Source organism: Cetorhinus maximus, chromosome 26, assembly GCF_964194155.1.
Source record: "Cetorhinus maximus chromosome 26, sCetMax3.hap1.1, whole genome shotgun sequence".
In the NCBI taxonomy this organism is placed as follows: Eukaryota; Metazoa; Chordata; class Chondrichthyes; order Lamniformes; family Cetorhinidae; genus Cetorhinus; species Cetorhinus maximus.
In genome coordinates, this window is record NC_135904.1 from 16,016,941 (window position 1) to 16,032,455 (window position 15,515).

Here is a 15,515-nt window from a genome sequence, read left to right on the forward strand (position 1 = left end):
TTTTCTAAACCCTACAGAAGATTTTGTTAATTCAACCATGGGATGTGGGTATTGCTGCCTAGGTCAGTAAGTATTTATTGCCTAACTGCCCTTGCTCAGAAGGCATTAGTGAACCAGATGGATTATTTTGGCAATGGTCATGAAACCATGGGCTGCATCTTCCGGTCGGGGGGCGGGGCCCACTTGCTGACACCTAAAATGACACGGGGTGACATCGGGCGTGTGTCCCAACGTCACCCCACGTCATTTAGATTCTTGGCTGCCCGCCCGCCGACCTGTCAACGGTCTATTACGGCCATTAAAAAAAGCCATTAGAATGATTAATGGACCTGCCTGTCCAATCTTAAGGCTGGCAGGCAGGTGAAGAGCCCAGGTGGCCTTCAGAAAAAACATGAAACCTCATCCATGGGCGGGATGAAGTTTCATGAAGGTTTTAAAATTTGCACAGAATGTTTAAATAAAATAAATTTACATGTCCCAGCTCATGTGACAGTATCACACGAGGGGACATGTCAGGAATATTTTTTTCTATCTTTGATGAACTTTTAAGGAGATCTGTGCGCTCTTTCGCGCGCATGTGCAAAAGAGCGCACTCCCGGCTCAGGGAATCCCCTGCCCACACAGGAGGTGCATAGTGCTTCCTGACGCACGTCATATAAAATGGCGGCACGCCCCCAACCGGGGTTGCCGATCAGGAACCCGCCCGCTCATGCACAATCCCACCGACGGGGTTGGAAATGCTGCCCCATGTTTTCAGTTCCAGATTTTTATTATCTGTGAAATAGACAATCCATCTACCATGGTGAAATTCAAACCTGGTCCCCAAGCATTAGCCTGGGTCTCTGGAATACTAATTCAGTGACAATACCACTATGCTATCGCCTCCCCTATGGACACATTTGTAGCTTGTGAACCACTAAGTGCACACAATATGCTTCAGTAGCTTGGAAATGCAATTATTGGCAAAATTTCTTTTTAAAATATTGACAGGTAGTCAAGGCTGTATCCAAGGTTAAGTTGTCTAAATTACTGTATTCAGGTCAGATAAATGATTTTGAGATTCCGGGCGGAATTTAACATCCCTCCCTGATGGTGAGTTTGCAAGGCGGAGGGACATTTAAATTGTTCAGGAGGGTGAGGAGTAGGGACCCTGCCACCTTCCAGCTTCCACCCAATTAAGTTTGGTGTGCGAAGGCTCATGAATGGCCTTCCTGCCCAGACACTAATTGAGGCAAGTGCCTCATCCCACTGCTGCTGGTATTGACCAGGGGCGGGCAGGCGCCTCACCACGTGGGGAACCTGAGAAGCAAACCCTGTCAGGGTTGCTTGTGGGCTTCCAGTAAGGGGGTCTTATGCTAAGGCACACGATGCGTGGTCAAGGGACCTGGCATTAGGTAGGGGCGGCCCACTGAGAGCCACACCCATGCTCTTTCTTCCTAACCCTTCGCCCTCCAGCCAGTGAACCCCACCCCATGACCCCCACCCTGCCTTCACTCACCTGTGGCCTAGTCCGTCATCAATCCTAGGCCTCTAGTGGGTACATTACCACCAACAGCCACCGCTGGCGGACAATGGAGAGCTGCTGGTCCCTGACTGGCTGGCAGCTCTCAGCGGGTGTGATTTCCACCGCCAGGATCCTAAATCCTGGGGAAGGCCGGACACTGGCCATTTAAGTGCCAGATAGGCTCTTAATTACAATGGGCCTTTCCCAACAGAAGTGACGTGGGAATCCCGCCAGTTCTCCAGCCAGCAAGCGAGATCCCCGTCACCAATATTAAATTCTGCCCATATTTGAGGAAATAATGATCAAAACCTTGCAGACCCATTTAGGAGAAAACCAAGCCAATACTTGCTGTTAGCAATGCTAGGAACAACACCTCATTTAGGTAGAGAAAAGCAGATGGTATGCAAATTCTTTCCAATAATCCACTTTTTTTTTTAAAAGTCTCTCACAATGAGATAAATTGTTTCTGCTTTATAGAAATTCTATGATCCAATTCACTTTTCTGGCTTAATAAAGTTCATATATTTTCTAGTTAGATGTACATGAGTTTAAGCTGTGATATAACATGGGGTATAACCTTTACAAGTGGACTCAATAGAAATTTGGAGGCCAGTTTTAGATATTTTTTGTAGCTTGGTCCATGTCTCGGAGCTATTCCTATAACATAAGGAATCGGAGCAGGAGGAGAGCACGTGGCCGCTCAGGCCTGCTCCACCATTCAACAGTATCATGGCTGATCATCTTCAACTCCACTTTCCCACCTGTTCTCCATATCCCTTGACACTCTCTCAGACTAAAATAATCTGTCTATCTCAGCCCTAAATATGCTCAACAATGGAGCATCCACAAAGCCTCTTGGGTAGATATCATATTGCATCGTTTGCAATGAATTTCTGCAAGGAGTATTTCATTGTTACGTGAATGAATATATGAGAAGGTAAGTTCCATCAATATATTTAATTTTACCACTGGCAGCAATTTCAGCATTGCTACTTTAAGCACGAACTTGAATTTCAAACGGGCAGCAATGGGAAAAGGAAAGACTCACATTTATATAACGCCTTTCACGACTTTAGGCCATCCCAAAACGCTTTACAGCCAACGAAGAACATCTGAAATGTAGTCACTGTTGCAGGTAACATGGCAGCCAATTTGTAAACAGCATGGGCTCCACAAGCAGCAATGTGATAATGATCAGATAATCTGTTTTCTCTTTAAGTGATATTGGTTAAGGGATAATTGGGCAAGATGCTGGGGATAACTCCTCTGATCATCTTTTTAAAAAAAATAGAGCCATAGGATCTTTTACTTCACCTGAGACAGTGCCTTTGTTTAACATCTTATTCAAAGGATGGCACCTCATGAGTGGAAAACTCCCTTAATACTACACAAGTGTGTCAGCTTAGATATTTGTGTTCAAAACTCTGGAACGGGACTTAAACCTACGATGTTCTGACTCAAAAGGCAAGCGTGCTACCAACTGAGCTACGGCTGACACATAATGGTAGAAGTGATGTACCAGCAAGCACCAGGTCTTTCATTTCCTTAGGATATTACTGTGCAGATTTGAGGCTGTTTCCTCAATGAATGATTGCCTCAGACCAGCTCAAAGGAGGCTTATCACATTTGGTATGTTCTGTTTTATGTGCTCCTCGCACATCTGACATGTCCAATGTCCGCTTCCTAGTTGACAAATTGTGCAAAGCCTGATAAATAGTCTATCCATTATTATATACCAATTAATAACTGCAAGACAGTATTAAGTAAAGCAGTGCACTTTAAATACCTCTCTAGCTCATACCACCAAGCAGCTGCAATGTAGCCATGACCATTAAAAATTAAGGTTATAGTTTTCAATAATAAAAAATGATGTATTTTTATCTGTAAAAATTATTCAAGCAAAAATACATTTATCCTCATTAAAAACTGAAAAGGACAATAAAGGCTTTTTCACAGAACACATTAATTTATAATTTAAACAATATATTTAAATTTAAGTCTCACAAAACTGCATTCTGCCTAGGTTAATAAAACTCTTGCTATGAAGACAATCTGCAGTTCCTCATCTTTAGTGGAATTCCATTGGCTGTAGGCAGCAGGAATATCTGACGCCAGCTTACCAATGAAGATCATTGCTGATTATACCCAATATTGTGTTATAAAAATAGAACAAACTAATATACTTACTTTATAATATTATCAGATCCTCCTTTGTGATAATAAATTGAACCATTATACACAGCATGTCCACAGCCATGAAAAAAGTGTGCCAATGTTATCGTCTTGAAGTTGCTCCCAGTTTTAAGTGCTTCTAAATTTTCATATTCTTGAACAGTCAATCCTGTAAAATTTAAGAATTGATAACAAACCTTCATAAGAATATCAGTAAGGCAGTTTGGTCACGGTAGCTTGGAAGTAAATAAGCTGCAGACAAAATCAAAATGCTTGTAAGTTGTAAGAAAGTCACAGACATTTTAAAACTGAAAGGTATAAATATTGTGTTCAGTTTTAATCACTACGATATGGGGACAGAACACATTTTAGACATACAAAATATATTTACTATTTTAAATTGGTACCACTGAACCAATACTACAGTTCAAAAAGGAACTGGACACAATTCTTGCAGTTGTTAATGCTGCACACAAAAGGTATGAGGAACGTTGGGTGAGTACCTCATGGTCACTAATCTCGTGAATTCATTTTGATTACCCTTGAGGTAGGAGAGGAATTGCCCAGATTTCTTTTCCCCTGAATTAGCCTAAGGGTTGTATCAGACTTTTAGAAGAGTACATGATTGCTGGTAGGAGGGAGCACTGAAGCTCATGATGCTTAGTTGCATTATAACTGTTTAACACAGGTTCAATGGATCAGTTTTCATGTCATTTTTTTTCATATGTTCTTACTTGACAGCAATAATGGGCTTTTAGGGGGGCTGGTTAGCTCAGTTGGCTGGACGGTAACATGTGGTTCAGAATAACACCAACGGCTGAGGTAAGACTTGGGGCCTGCCTCCTTGCCCTGCCCTGTAGTACGATCACAGCATAGGCCATGGGTTTGATGACCCATGAAAAATCAAGGATACTATCTGGAGAAGAAGAATGGATTATTACATTCATTGACAGCAGAGCTTAGGCAAGGATAATTGAGGACTTTTATTCATCTGGTGGTCTTATCCTTGAATTGACCCGTGTATCCTTATCTTCCCAGTGAAACACTTATGAAATTTTCTGTTAGAATTAAATAAGAGGAAATGTGAGCATTTTTGACGTCTTGGTTTCCATTCTTTTTCCATCAGAATAAAATGCATGGAAGTACATTTGTAACCAACCTGAAAAGTGTTCAACAACCCAAATCTGTTCATTGTTCTTTGATGCAGGGTCCTTCATCCATGCTCCAAATGTGTTTTCTATCCTCGTCACATTGTAAGGGCCATCCACTGATTTTATGATACGTCCTAAAGAAGGATATTGCTTAAGCACTAATGCAATAAAGACCACTGTTCAATTTCAAAATTAAGACAGAATTGGTATGAAACAGTACCAAATTTCTTCGAGAAGGAACTCAGTGCTTTTTGTGCAGATGTCCTTCCGATTATAGTGTCGTCATTTGGTATGGCGTGAGCTTCATCTAAATTTAAACACAATTTAATATTTAAACACAATTAACAATTAAACACAGGCTCAGCCTTATAAAGGTATTCTTATCAAATGTCAAAAGTCATATTTCTATAGATGGTTTGTATTTAGAGATACATTACCGTAACTGACTGTGTTCTGCTGATTTCGGGATTTTCCTTTGGAACCAGGTGGGCCAGGGGGACCCACTGACCCTGGAGAACCCTGAGGCCCCGCTGGTCCTGGAGGACCCGGAGGGCCTCTCTGACCTGAAGAAAAAATTGTATTTAAAAATGTAAATCTGTTCAGTAAAGGTTCACTCATGATCTCCACGGTATGCAGCTCAACTGAAAGAAATTAATGACTATGGATACAATATTTATTTATGCAACAGGTAACCACAATCTGTTAAGATAAAAGCAAAATACTGAGGATGCTGGAGACCTGAAATAAAAAGACAGATAATGCTGGAAAATCTCAGCAGGTCGGAGCTCTGAAGATGAATCAAACGGACTCGAAACGTTAACTCTGTTTCTCTCTCCACAGACGCTGCCAGACCTGCTGAGTTTTTCCACTGTTTTTGGTTTTTGTAACCACAACCTGTTTACTGGTGTTTACCATCATTAGAGCTTTTGACAGACCTATATTATTATATCTAGGCAATGCTTCATTTCAGCCTAGTAGGTTCACTCGCACATAGGGGCAGATATTCCTAGCAAAAGAAAGACTTGCATTTATACTGTGCTTTTCGCCACCTAAGCACATCTCAAAACACTTTGCAGCCAACTGAAGTAGCTTTCCAGTGTAGTCACTGTTGAAATATAGGAAACGCAGTAGCCAATTTGCAGACAGCAAGCTCCCACAAACAGCAATATGATCATGATACTTGCTTGTCGTGACATTGATTGAGAGATTATTGGCCAGGACACCAGGGAGAACTCCCTCCTCCTTGTTGAAATACTGGGTGGAATCGTCCCAGATTTGCACTAAGTGCGATCGTGGGTGGGAAAAATAATTTTTTTCCTGCCGGCCGCAATGGCGGGTTTTCACGCCGTATCGTCCCAAACCCGCCTCATTAATCATGCATTCCCAGGAAACGCCATTTCCGTAGTGGGCAGGCTCTCATTCGTCCTCCACGCCATCACCTCACCACTTCATCATGCCAGGTGCCCCACTTAAAGTGCAGCCGCGCGCACACCTCTCAGTTCTTCCAGCCCAGGACTGCTGCACAGAAGACATGCCCCCGAAAGGCAAGAAGACTGCGACCCACAATTCAGTGACACATCCTCGAGCACGTTTTGGACACCATAGAGGCCCACTGTGATGTCCTTTACCCCTGCTCTGGCTGCAGGAGGGCCAGCAACATCACCAATCCGGTTGGGAGGCGGTGGTGGTCAGTGCCAACGCCCTGTAAAAGAGGACAGCCACCCAGTACCGCAAGAGGATGAATTATCTCCTCTGTTCCACCAGGATAAGCCACTCTTCTCATCACTCTCAACCCATACACTCACAAACCCATCACAAATCCACAGGGATCTCACTCGCTGCTAGTTCAAGGGAAATCACCATTCACTCTCATACACACCTTCATTGTCCTCATCCCGTCCATGGGACCACTCACTGTCCACACACATAGGAGGCATACTTATTATCTGGCCTGGCAGGCGTCCCACTTACACTCTCCCCATCTGTATTCATGCAGGACAAGCTGGCACACGAGGGAGAGGTTGCAGACTGATGAAGGAATGACTGAAATCAACGACATTGAAAATAGAGCCATCCAGCTGGCCGGCGAGAATCTGGAACATTCCTGTGCTGACGGTGAGGTCGGTGTCGCTCTGCCAAGTGAGGGTCCAGCAGTACAACATCCATCAGACAACCATGCTGTGAGTGATATGTCCTCTTTCACAGGCCACTGCCATGCACTAATCATCTCTCTTTGCTTTCGCAGGCACATCTGGGAGACTGCTGACAGAGTCCACGACCCAGGACATCTAATCCAGCCTCAAAGAAACCTATGAAAGGGAATCTGAAGGCACCCTCTCTGAAGTTCTGTCACAGTGCTCACCCACACCCTCCACCAGCGCAGAGACATACACCTCGGTGGGACCGAGCTTTAGAATAGCCTCGGGATCACAACCTGGTGAGCACATCGCACTGTTTGATCCACAGCAGGCGGAGGCAGGGACTTCCCAGGTTTTCGGCACTTGGAGGTCAGCTGGAGACCAGAAATCTGCTGAGTCCGAGTCAGATGACGAGCCTCTGGATTCAGTCATACCTCAGTTGCTGGAGCTGCAAAGGCAAGCTCAGGAACATCAGGGAGGGATGTCCGCTGCACTCCTCAGATTGCAAGGCATGATGGAGGAGCCAGTCTGCCTTCAGGCTGAGGTGATAGCGCCGGCATGCCAACGCACTGAGGTCAACAATTATAGGATGGCGATCACCATGGAGATCTTAGTCCAGAACATCGGCCATGCTCTGCTGCACGGGCTGAACTCCATCACTGGCGCCATAGTTCGCCTCCAACAGTGTGTGCGCGAGAGTGGTGCTGGGCAACTCGATCTCACTCCAGCTTCCCCTTCTCAAGGAGTCAGCCAGGGGCCTGCGGGCACCCATTGGGAGGAGGACCAGCAGATGCCCACTCTGGAGCCATCCACCCAGGTGACTCCAGGAGTGTTGGCCCACCCAAATCCCCTCTTCCTGTGACCCCCACAGCTCCAGCTCCATAGGCCAAGGAGGGTGCCACTGCCACATAGCAGGACCCTGAAAGCAGGCCAGGGCCCTCCAGGTCTCAGCCCTCCAGAGGACGCCTATCAAGGTCATCACAGACAGGGCGTACCAGTCAGCATGCTGCTTCCACTTCCACTGTGGGTGACCAGGGTGCACCAAGACATAGCAGCAGGGTTAGGAAGGTTAAGATGATGTAGTTGCACAGCCTGGGTACGGGCATAATCACCTGTACATAATGTTCACTATTGTCAATAAACTCCAAAGAATGTCTCCCTGCCTATGGCTGCTTGTTCTGATGTGCAGTGTTTGTGTCATTCAGATGTGAAATCTTGGTTCCTGCACAAGATAAAGGCAGGGGTCTCAGTCCAGAGGCTCCCCCCTGTGTTTTGTGCAGTCTTCAGACCAAAGTGATGGTCCAGCCCCATACTGACTGAACACATTAGCGATGCCTGCACCTCGATGATGCTGGTCATTGCTGCCAGAATGTCAGGGGTAGGCATCACAGAGTTCCATCATTCTCTCTCTGTGCTCTCAGCACCTTTACAGTGGGTCTGGTCCCCATCTCGTCAGCATCTGTGACCAGTGATGCTGTGCTCCTGAAGGGGTCAGGTGCTGAAGGCGGATAAAGTATCAGGTGCATTTAAAGTTCCATTCCTGTGTCTCTATGATACAACCCTGATCACAAAGTACAAGCAAGTTGCCCTCAGCCAGACAGGAGTCAGACATTCTCAGGGGCTATGTGAAAATCTATGGAATGTCCTCACTGCATGTCATCATCATCCCCCCAGAATCGAGCGACTATCAGGGCCTCTGCTGTGTCTCCGTGACCGGAGCATTATCACAGAGGATATGTGCACTGCCATTAGCCAGACTAGAGTCAAATGTTCACAGATGTGATGTGGGGATCAATACGTCTCCTCACTGCACATCGTCATCAACTTCCACAAATCTAGCAGCAATGAGGGCCACCTGGGCGCACCTGCCTCGTCTGGCCAGTGCGAGGGCCTCATCGCCTTCATTGTCGCCTTCGAGGACCTCCTCACCTTCACCCCTGTCAACGTCCTCCTCTTCGGGGGAGATGTGCAGCTCCTCCATCTCCTCCTCAGCCAGCTCCTCTCCCTGTTGCAGCGCCAGGTCGTAAAGGGCGTAGCAGGCAACAACAACACGTGATACTCTCTGTGGACTTTATTGCCAGGCTCCACCAGACCAGTCCAGGCATCAGAACCTCATTTTCAGCATCCTGATGGTTTGCTCCCCCAAGGTGTGAGTTGCAGTATGAGCCTCATTATACCTTCTCTCTGCTACAGTCTGAGGCCGCTGCATGGGTGTCATCAGCCACGTCCTCTGTGGACCCAGGAAGATGTCAGGGATTTGAGACCTACTAAGGATGTAGGACTCGTGGACGTTCCCTGGGAATGGTATGTAGACCTGTAGGATGTGGTTGTGGTGGCCACAGACCAACTGAACGTTAAGCGAGTGGATGCCCTTGCGGTTGATTTAGTTGACTGCTTTTACCATGGAGATCTGAGCACCATGTGAGTGCAGTTGATGGCACCCTGCACCTGTCGAAAACCTGAGATCAAAATCCCAGCATTCTTGCTTCCTGGCTTTCCTGAGCGAAATGCACCATGTCTTGTGGCCTTCGCAAAGATGGCATCCGTGACCTCATGAATGCACTTGTGGGTGGAGGCTTGTGATATCCCACAGAGGTCACCTGTGGAGCCTTGAAAAGAGCCACTGGCGTAAAAATTGAGAACTGTGGTCACTTTCACGGCCACTGGCAGTGGATGCCCTCCATGTCCCCGTGGTGCCAAATCCTGCAACAGCTGGCAGATGTGACCAACCAGTTCCCTAGACATGCGCAGTCTTCAGTAACACTGGTCCTCATCATCTGCAGGAATGAAAGGTGATGTTTATAGACCCTGGGTCTAGCTGGGTGCCAACCAGCGATGGCTCACTGTGGCTCTTCAGTGACATGTGCGGGAGCCCCAGCCACTCCTTCTCCCAGAGGGTGCTGCTCCTCCCTCTGCCCAGCCAGGCACCTCCGTCACTCTCTTCTCTGTCATCTTCGCTCTCTGTACACCATGATGCATACAGCTAGGTCACCAGGCTCCACGGTCCTGATGTAGTCCTCTTGCAGGGTGAAAGAGAGACACACAGGTTAGCTTGGGTGTACTAAGAACCTCTCTTGGTTAAGTCTGAAGGCCCCTTAATGCATCCCGGAGAGCGCTGGCCACCACTTGGATGGTCAGAGTTTAGTGCGCTGCATGGCTGCCTGAAACCCCACCCACCTCCGACCCACTCCACCTGACCGATTGGCGGCAGCTTTGCCCACTGGACTGCACGCTGTGCACTCAGCTCAGGCACAGGCATTATCCTAACCCGCGCAGCAAGACTGCGCTGTTAGCCTGAACCCCGGGGAGACTGGTCCAAAACCGGGATGCTGACATTGCGAGGGGCTGTGAGCACCTCCACCAGTCACTGCTCCATGGCCAACTTTAGCTAGGAGATTGTACAATGTGCCCGGTCATCCAACTGTTCTGCAGTCCACTAAAACGCTCATTAGTTTGCAGTCTGTGCCTGAGGGGTGAAACCTTCAGAAGCATTTGGTGGCACTTTCAGGCCTCTGCATTGCTTGAGTGGGCAGATAAGCTAGAGGCCTGACTTCACGCATGTCAATGTGGCTGCGCCTGAACTGTCTCAGCTGCAGAGGAATGGTCACTTTATACAAGGTTTCCCTGATACATGGCCACTTCCCTTCCCTCCACCCTACACGTGCTTGTGGACCATCATCAAAAGCAGTGCAGCCCTTGCACCGCCCCCACCCCTCTCCAAACTCGCCTCGACCTTGAAATCCAACAGATGACCCTGGCGAGCGCTGTGCAACCTTACTGCGCACTCACCTCCGAGTTCCCCTCAAGGTGCAGACTGCCAAGTGCATGCCTTATATACGCTGTTGTGAAACACATCAGCACGGTGCTCCGATGATCCAGAGTGGGGGGATGATTCCGGTGGGCTGGGTTTATAACGAAATGCAGATATGGGGTTCCTGACGACCGACAGCAGGAAACGTGGCCCCGCCATTGATGGGCGGAGTAGACGATTGAAAACTGGTTTCACATTGTGAATCGGATTTTTGACTTTCTCGCCATATTGTCCACTCGCAGCCGCCAAACACACCCGACGCCGCCCGGCACAGAAAATTCCGCCCAGTGTTGTGGAACCTTTGAGAAGCCAGATGGGGCCTCGGCTTCATACCTCACCCGGAAGAGTAGCCCTCCCTCGGCATTGCAGTGCCGGAGCGAGTTTAGATTATTTTTTTTTCCTCAAGTCCCTGGAGTGGAATTTCATCCCAAACCTTTGGAACACAACTGAGCCATGGCAGCTGACCAGCTGAATGAGACCCTCGCCAGCCTGAGCTGGGGGCAAAGTCAGGGCTATTTTGAGATTGGAACTTCATTTAGATGGGACTTTGAGCCGCCCAGCCCAGTGGGCATCCTGAAGCAGCTTGCCTGGTTCAGGCCAGCACAATACTGCTAAAGTAGGGAGAGTCTGGGGCAGTCGCCACCACATTATTATTATTATTGTGGAGCTCAGAGAAACACTGCCGCAAATCTAATTTAAAACTTACATTTCTTGGTCCTCTTTGGCTGTGCTGCCAGTAAACCTGGTTGCAGTGTGCACTCCACACCGCTCTGTCCGAGCATGACAATCAGAGGATTCCAATTCACACCTATTGCCTGAAACAGATGGACACGTTGGCTGTCGTGTGATCGGACCCTTATAAAAAATTCTGACAGCTGGAAAGGCAGTATAAATATGGTGGTTTGGTTAGGTGGTGGCATAGTGGTATTGTCACTGGATTAGTATTCCAGAGACCCAGGGTAATGCTCTGGGGACCCAGGTTCAAATCCCACCACGGCAGATGGTGAAATTTGAATTAAAAGTCTGATGACGAGCACAGAAAAACCCATCTGGTTCATCAATGTCCTTTAGGGGAGGAAATCTGCCATCCTTACCTGGTCTGGCCTACATGTGACTCCAGACCCCACAGCAATGTGGTTGACTCTTAAATGCCACCTGAACAAGGGCAAATAGAAATGGGCAATAAATGCTGGCCTAGCCAGCGACGCCCACAGCCCATGAATGAATAAAAAAACAAATCCATTTCTGAGCCTGACATTTGTTTGGCCAAGTTAAAATCATCACCAAAGAGTAAATAATACCATACTGATACCTCAAACTAACAAGTCCATGACCTTGAAATATGACACTTAAATACAAAAGGGAAGATTTACAGGTGGAGGGTTCTCCCAATCTCCTGCTGCAACTTTAAGAGAATGTTGGTGGAAAGCTGGAGAGACAACATTTTTTTTTGCTATTTGGGCTTCGCCAAATCCTGATGGAGAACCCGATGGAAAATCCTTGTGCACAAACTGGTTGCAGTATTTGTCTATACAGCAACAGTGACTACACTTAAAAATTAATTCACTGGCTCCAAAATGCTTTTGAATCTGAGAATGTAGAAGGTGTGATGTAAATGCAAAATTCTTTCTTTTCATTTACAGGGGTTCACATTGTGCACTATTAGCAGCAAATAGATTAACAACTTCCATTAGAGTTCTGTCTGCTGTCTTAACAAAGGCACTAACTGCTTCATTTCTCCCCTTGTTAAAGTGACAAGAGCTTTCACACTAATGCATTAACACATTTTCAACTTACATCAGCCGTATAATCAAAGGCCTGTTTTTGCACATAGCTAATACCATAACTTGTTGATGTGCTTCTTAAATTCTGAAAGCCTACACAGGAAAGTATGTTATTATCTTTTGAAGAAAATTAATGGCCGGGATTTTACCAAGGCGGATTGGTCGGTAAAATGGCATCATAAGGCGTTGGGAGGGAAGCCTGACATCTTCCCGTCATCACGGAATATTCCCAGTGGCAGGAATGGCAACAACTCAGCTGCCTGCCTATTGGAGACAGGCAGCCAATTATCCCAATTAACAGCCATTTTACACCCCCACTGACATTTTATCAGCATCAAAACAGCCTTCAACATGTGGGGAAACCACCAGGTACATTAAGAAAGCCTCTAGTGACTTCTGCAGGGGGGCATGGGGGTGAGGCCTTCCATTCTGGATGCTCGATGGCCCACAAAGGGCCCCCACCACCCCCAAAGGCAATGGGCACCCTTGTGGCTCCAACACTGTCGCTGAACGTTTCACCCCTTCAATCACCGGGACCCTGCCTGTCTGGCCCTGCCGCCTTAAAAAAATGTCTTCCCAGCCCTTTCGAGGATGCCTGAATATGGAGGTGTCCTCTCCTTCACCTTGCAGCCACCTTTACCTGTGGCACTGCTTAGGCTGCCAGTCCTCCAATTGGGCCAGCAACTCGGAGCGGCAGGCCGACATCCTGAAGGGACTGCAGGGGTCCTGGGGTACACTTGACATGGCAGTAAAATTCAGGCCAACATCTCGTAGGGGGTCCGACTGTCCAGAATTAGCCATAGTCTACAATGGACCATAGGCATCTCTTTTTGTCTCTGTTGCTTGATAGACACCACTCTGCATTAAACGTGGCCAACCAGGAATCTTTCCCACTCTTACTGCCGGCCATGGACATTCTGGAAGGATTGGCAGGTTGACTATCAGTTTGTTTGGGCACAGCATGAATGCTCCTTTCCTGGCCAAAACCTCTTGGCTGGGTGAAGGGCTCTGCAGAGGGGCAATGGAGGTGAGGCAAATCCAGAGGGTAGGCCCTCGGGGCAGGCCAGGCCGGAGGGTAGGGCGAGGGGGCCAGTATGCCCCTCATTTTTCCGATGACTGCCTTGCTGCCCTCCTTGAGGAGGTGGCAGCACAGCAGGAGGTGCTGGTTCCCCAGGATGGGAGGAGGAAGAGGCCCCCCCCACATGATGAAACGTGTCTGGGAGGAGGTGGGGGAGGTGGTGAGCTCCCGTGACGTGGTGCGGGTGCACCTGGATCCAGTGTCGCAAGCGCTTCAACGACTTGTTGGGCTCTGGGAGGGTGAGGACAATGTTGGCATTGGTCTCTTAACCTAGCAGGTCGGCTTTCCCCCCTGCTGCCCCCCCCATCCCACCCCCAAGCCTGAGTGTAGTGACTGCATTGAATCATTGACGGCATGTGGCCTTTGCTGGGAGGGCCAGCAGATATTGCCCATGCCGAGGTCACCCTGAGAGGGTGGTGAAGGGATGGGCTGTGCGCCCACAGCATGTGGTACACTGAGGCCCACATGACCGGTATGGGGGCAACCTGGAGGAGCTGCACCTGGGCTCTGTGTTTGAGCAGCTGACCATGTCCAAGTCAGAGTGATGAGATGCTGGGAGGGGAGCTTCAAGGTGGCGTTGGCAACGAACCATCTGCTGCCCTCTGCGCTCCAGGTGCTTGCGCCTCTTGCTATGGAAGGATATACCGTGTGGTGCCTAATGTGATGTGGGCAGCATGTGGCAAAGTTGGGGGAGGTGGTGTTGGGGGGTGGGGAACAGGCCTAGCACCTTTGTGTGAGTGTTCGGCAGCAGCAGGGTGAGAAGACACTGGAGCCCGGATATGTCCCACTCTGGTTGGGGTGGGCCGTCTGTAAAGAGAGCACATGTACAATTTGCACTAATCAATGCCCTTCTCTCATTTTCAGGAGAAGAATGCTCATAATGTTGCACAGCATGTGAGGACTGGCAGTGGCCAGGCGCAGTTAACCATTCTCAGCCGGTTTGAGCAGGAGGCCCTGGATTTGGAGAGACGCCATGTGCCCAGGTCCACTGGTGTCGGTGAGGCTGGGGGGCCACAGCCAGGTATGTTTGCCCAGCAGTGAGGTCAGCATTGTTCTCCCAACAGCCATAGCACTGCTGAATGTCAAGTGATTTAATTTTGCAACATGGCTTGACCATTGCTTATGGAAGGATGAGCACGTAATGATCCGGGGGACAGGGATGCACATTGACATTGTCTCCACGTTAACTGATCCAGTGTCCTTGTTCTTCCTTTCAGCATCATCGGACCAGGGCCGGGAGGAGGAGCAGCAGAGGCCCCCTCTCACACCTGGGGGGCCTGAAATCTCACCAGCATCGCACCATTTCTGCAAGGCAGGCACCAGCACAGATACTAGCACCTCAGTGAGAATTAGAACATCGGCTAGTGTCCTGGGGCACAGCGGTGAGGGCGCTTCACAGTCGCTGGAGGAGCTGGCAGAGACAGAGAGTGCCCATGGCGCCAGCAGTCAGAGGATGGCAGGGGACCAGGCACATGCTCAGTCGGTGCCTGATGATGTGCCTCTGGAGTTGTCCGCAATGCAGCAGGTGCAGGAAATGCGGCCGGGTGTGCGGGAGCATCTGGGGGAGATACATGAGGCTTTGCTTGGCTTGGTCTCTGTATGGAGGAGTCTACGCGGACGATCGCTGAAGCAATGAGCCACATGTCCGAGCGCCGTGCATCCTCCATGGAGAGAGTGGCGACTCTCGTGGAGAGGCTCCTCCAGGAGACCCATCAGGGCTTCCTGGGGATGTGCTCTGACCAGCAAGCCCTCACATCGGCATTGACCTCAGCTGGTCAGTGCCAGTGTGGGAGATAGTGCGGGCACCAAGTTTCCCAGCTCGGTGCCCATCCATTCACGGTGAGCAGGGAGGTCCTTTGTGACCTCACGTTGGCGCA

The 15,515-nt window shown here is 48.7% G+C and overlaps 1 protein-coding gene across 1 annotated transcript in view; it reads right to left on the reverse strand.

The window, feature by feature from the left end:
* gldn (gliomedin) overlaps nucleotides 1-15,515 on the reverse strand; it is a 36,636-nt gene that overhangs the window by 2,254 nt on the left and 18,867 nt on the right. Inside the window, exons 6-9 of the mRNA XM_078530220.1 lie at nucleotides 5,265-5,390; nucleotides 5,048-5,134; nucleotides 4,836-4,961; nucleotides 3,692-3,845 (exon numbers count right to left, since the gene is read on the reverse strand). Of these exons, the coding sequence (XP_078386346.1) occupies nucleotides 3,692-3,845; nucleotides 4,836-4,961; nucleotides 5,048-5,134; nucleotides 5,265-5,390 (493 nt within the window). The remainder of the gene's footprint in view (nucleotides 1-3,691; nucleotides 3,846-4,835; nucleotides 4,962-5,047; nucleotides 5,135-5,264; nucleotides 5,391-15,515) is intronic.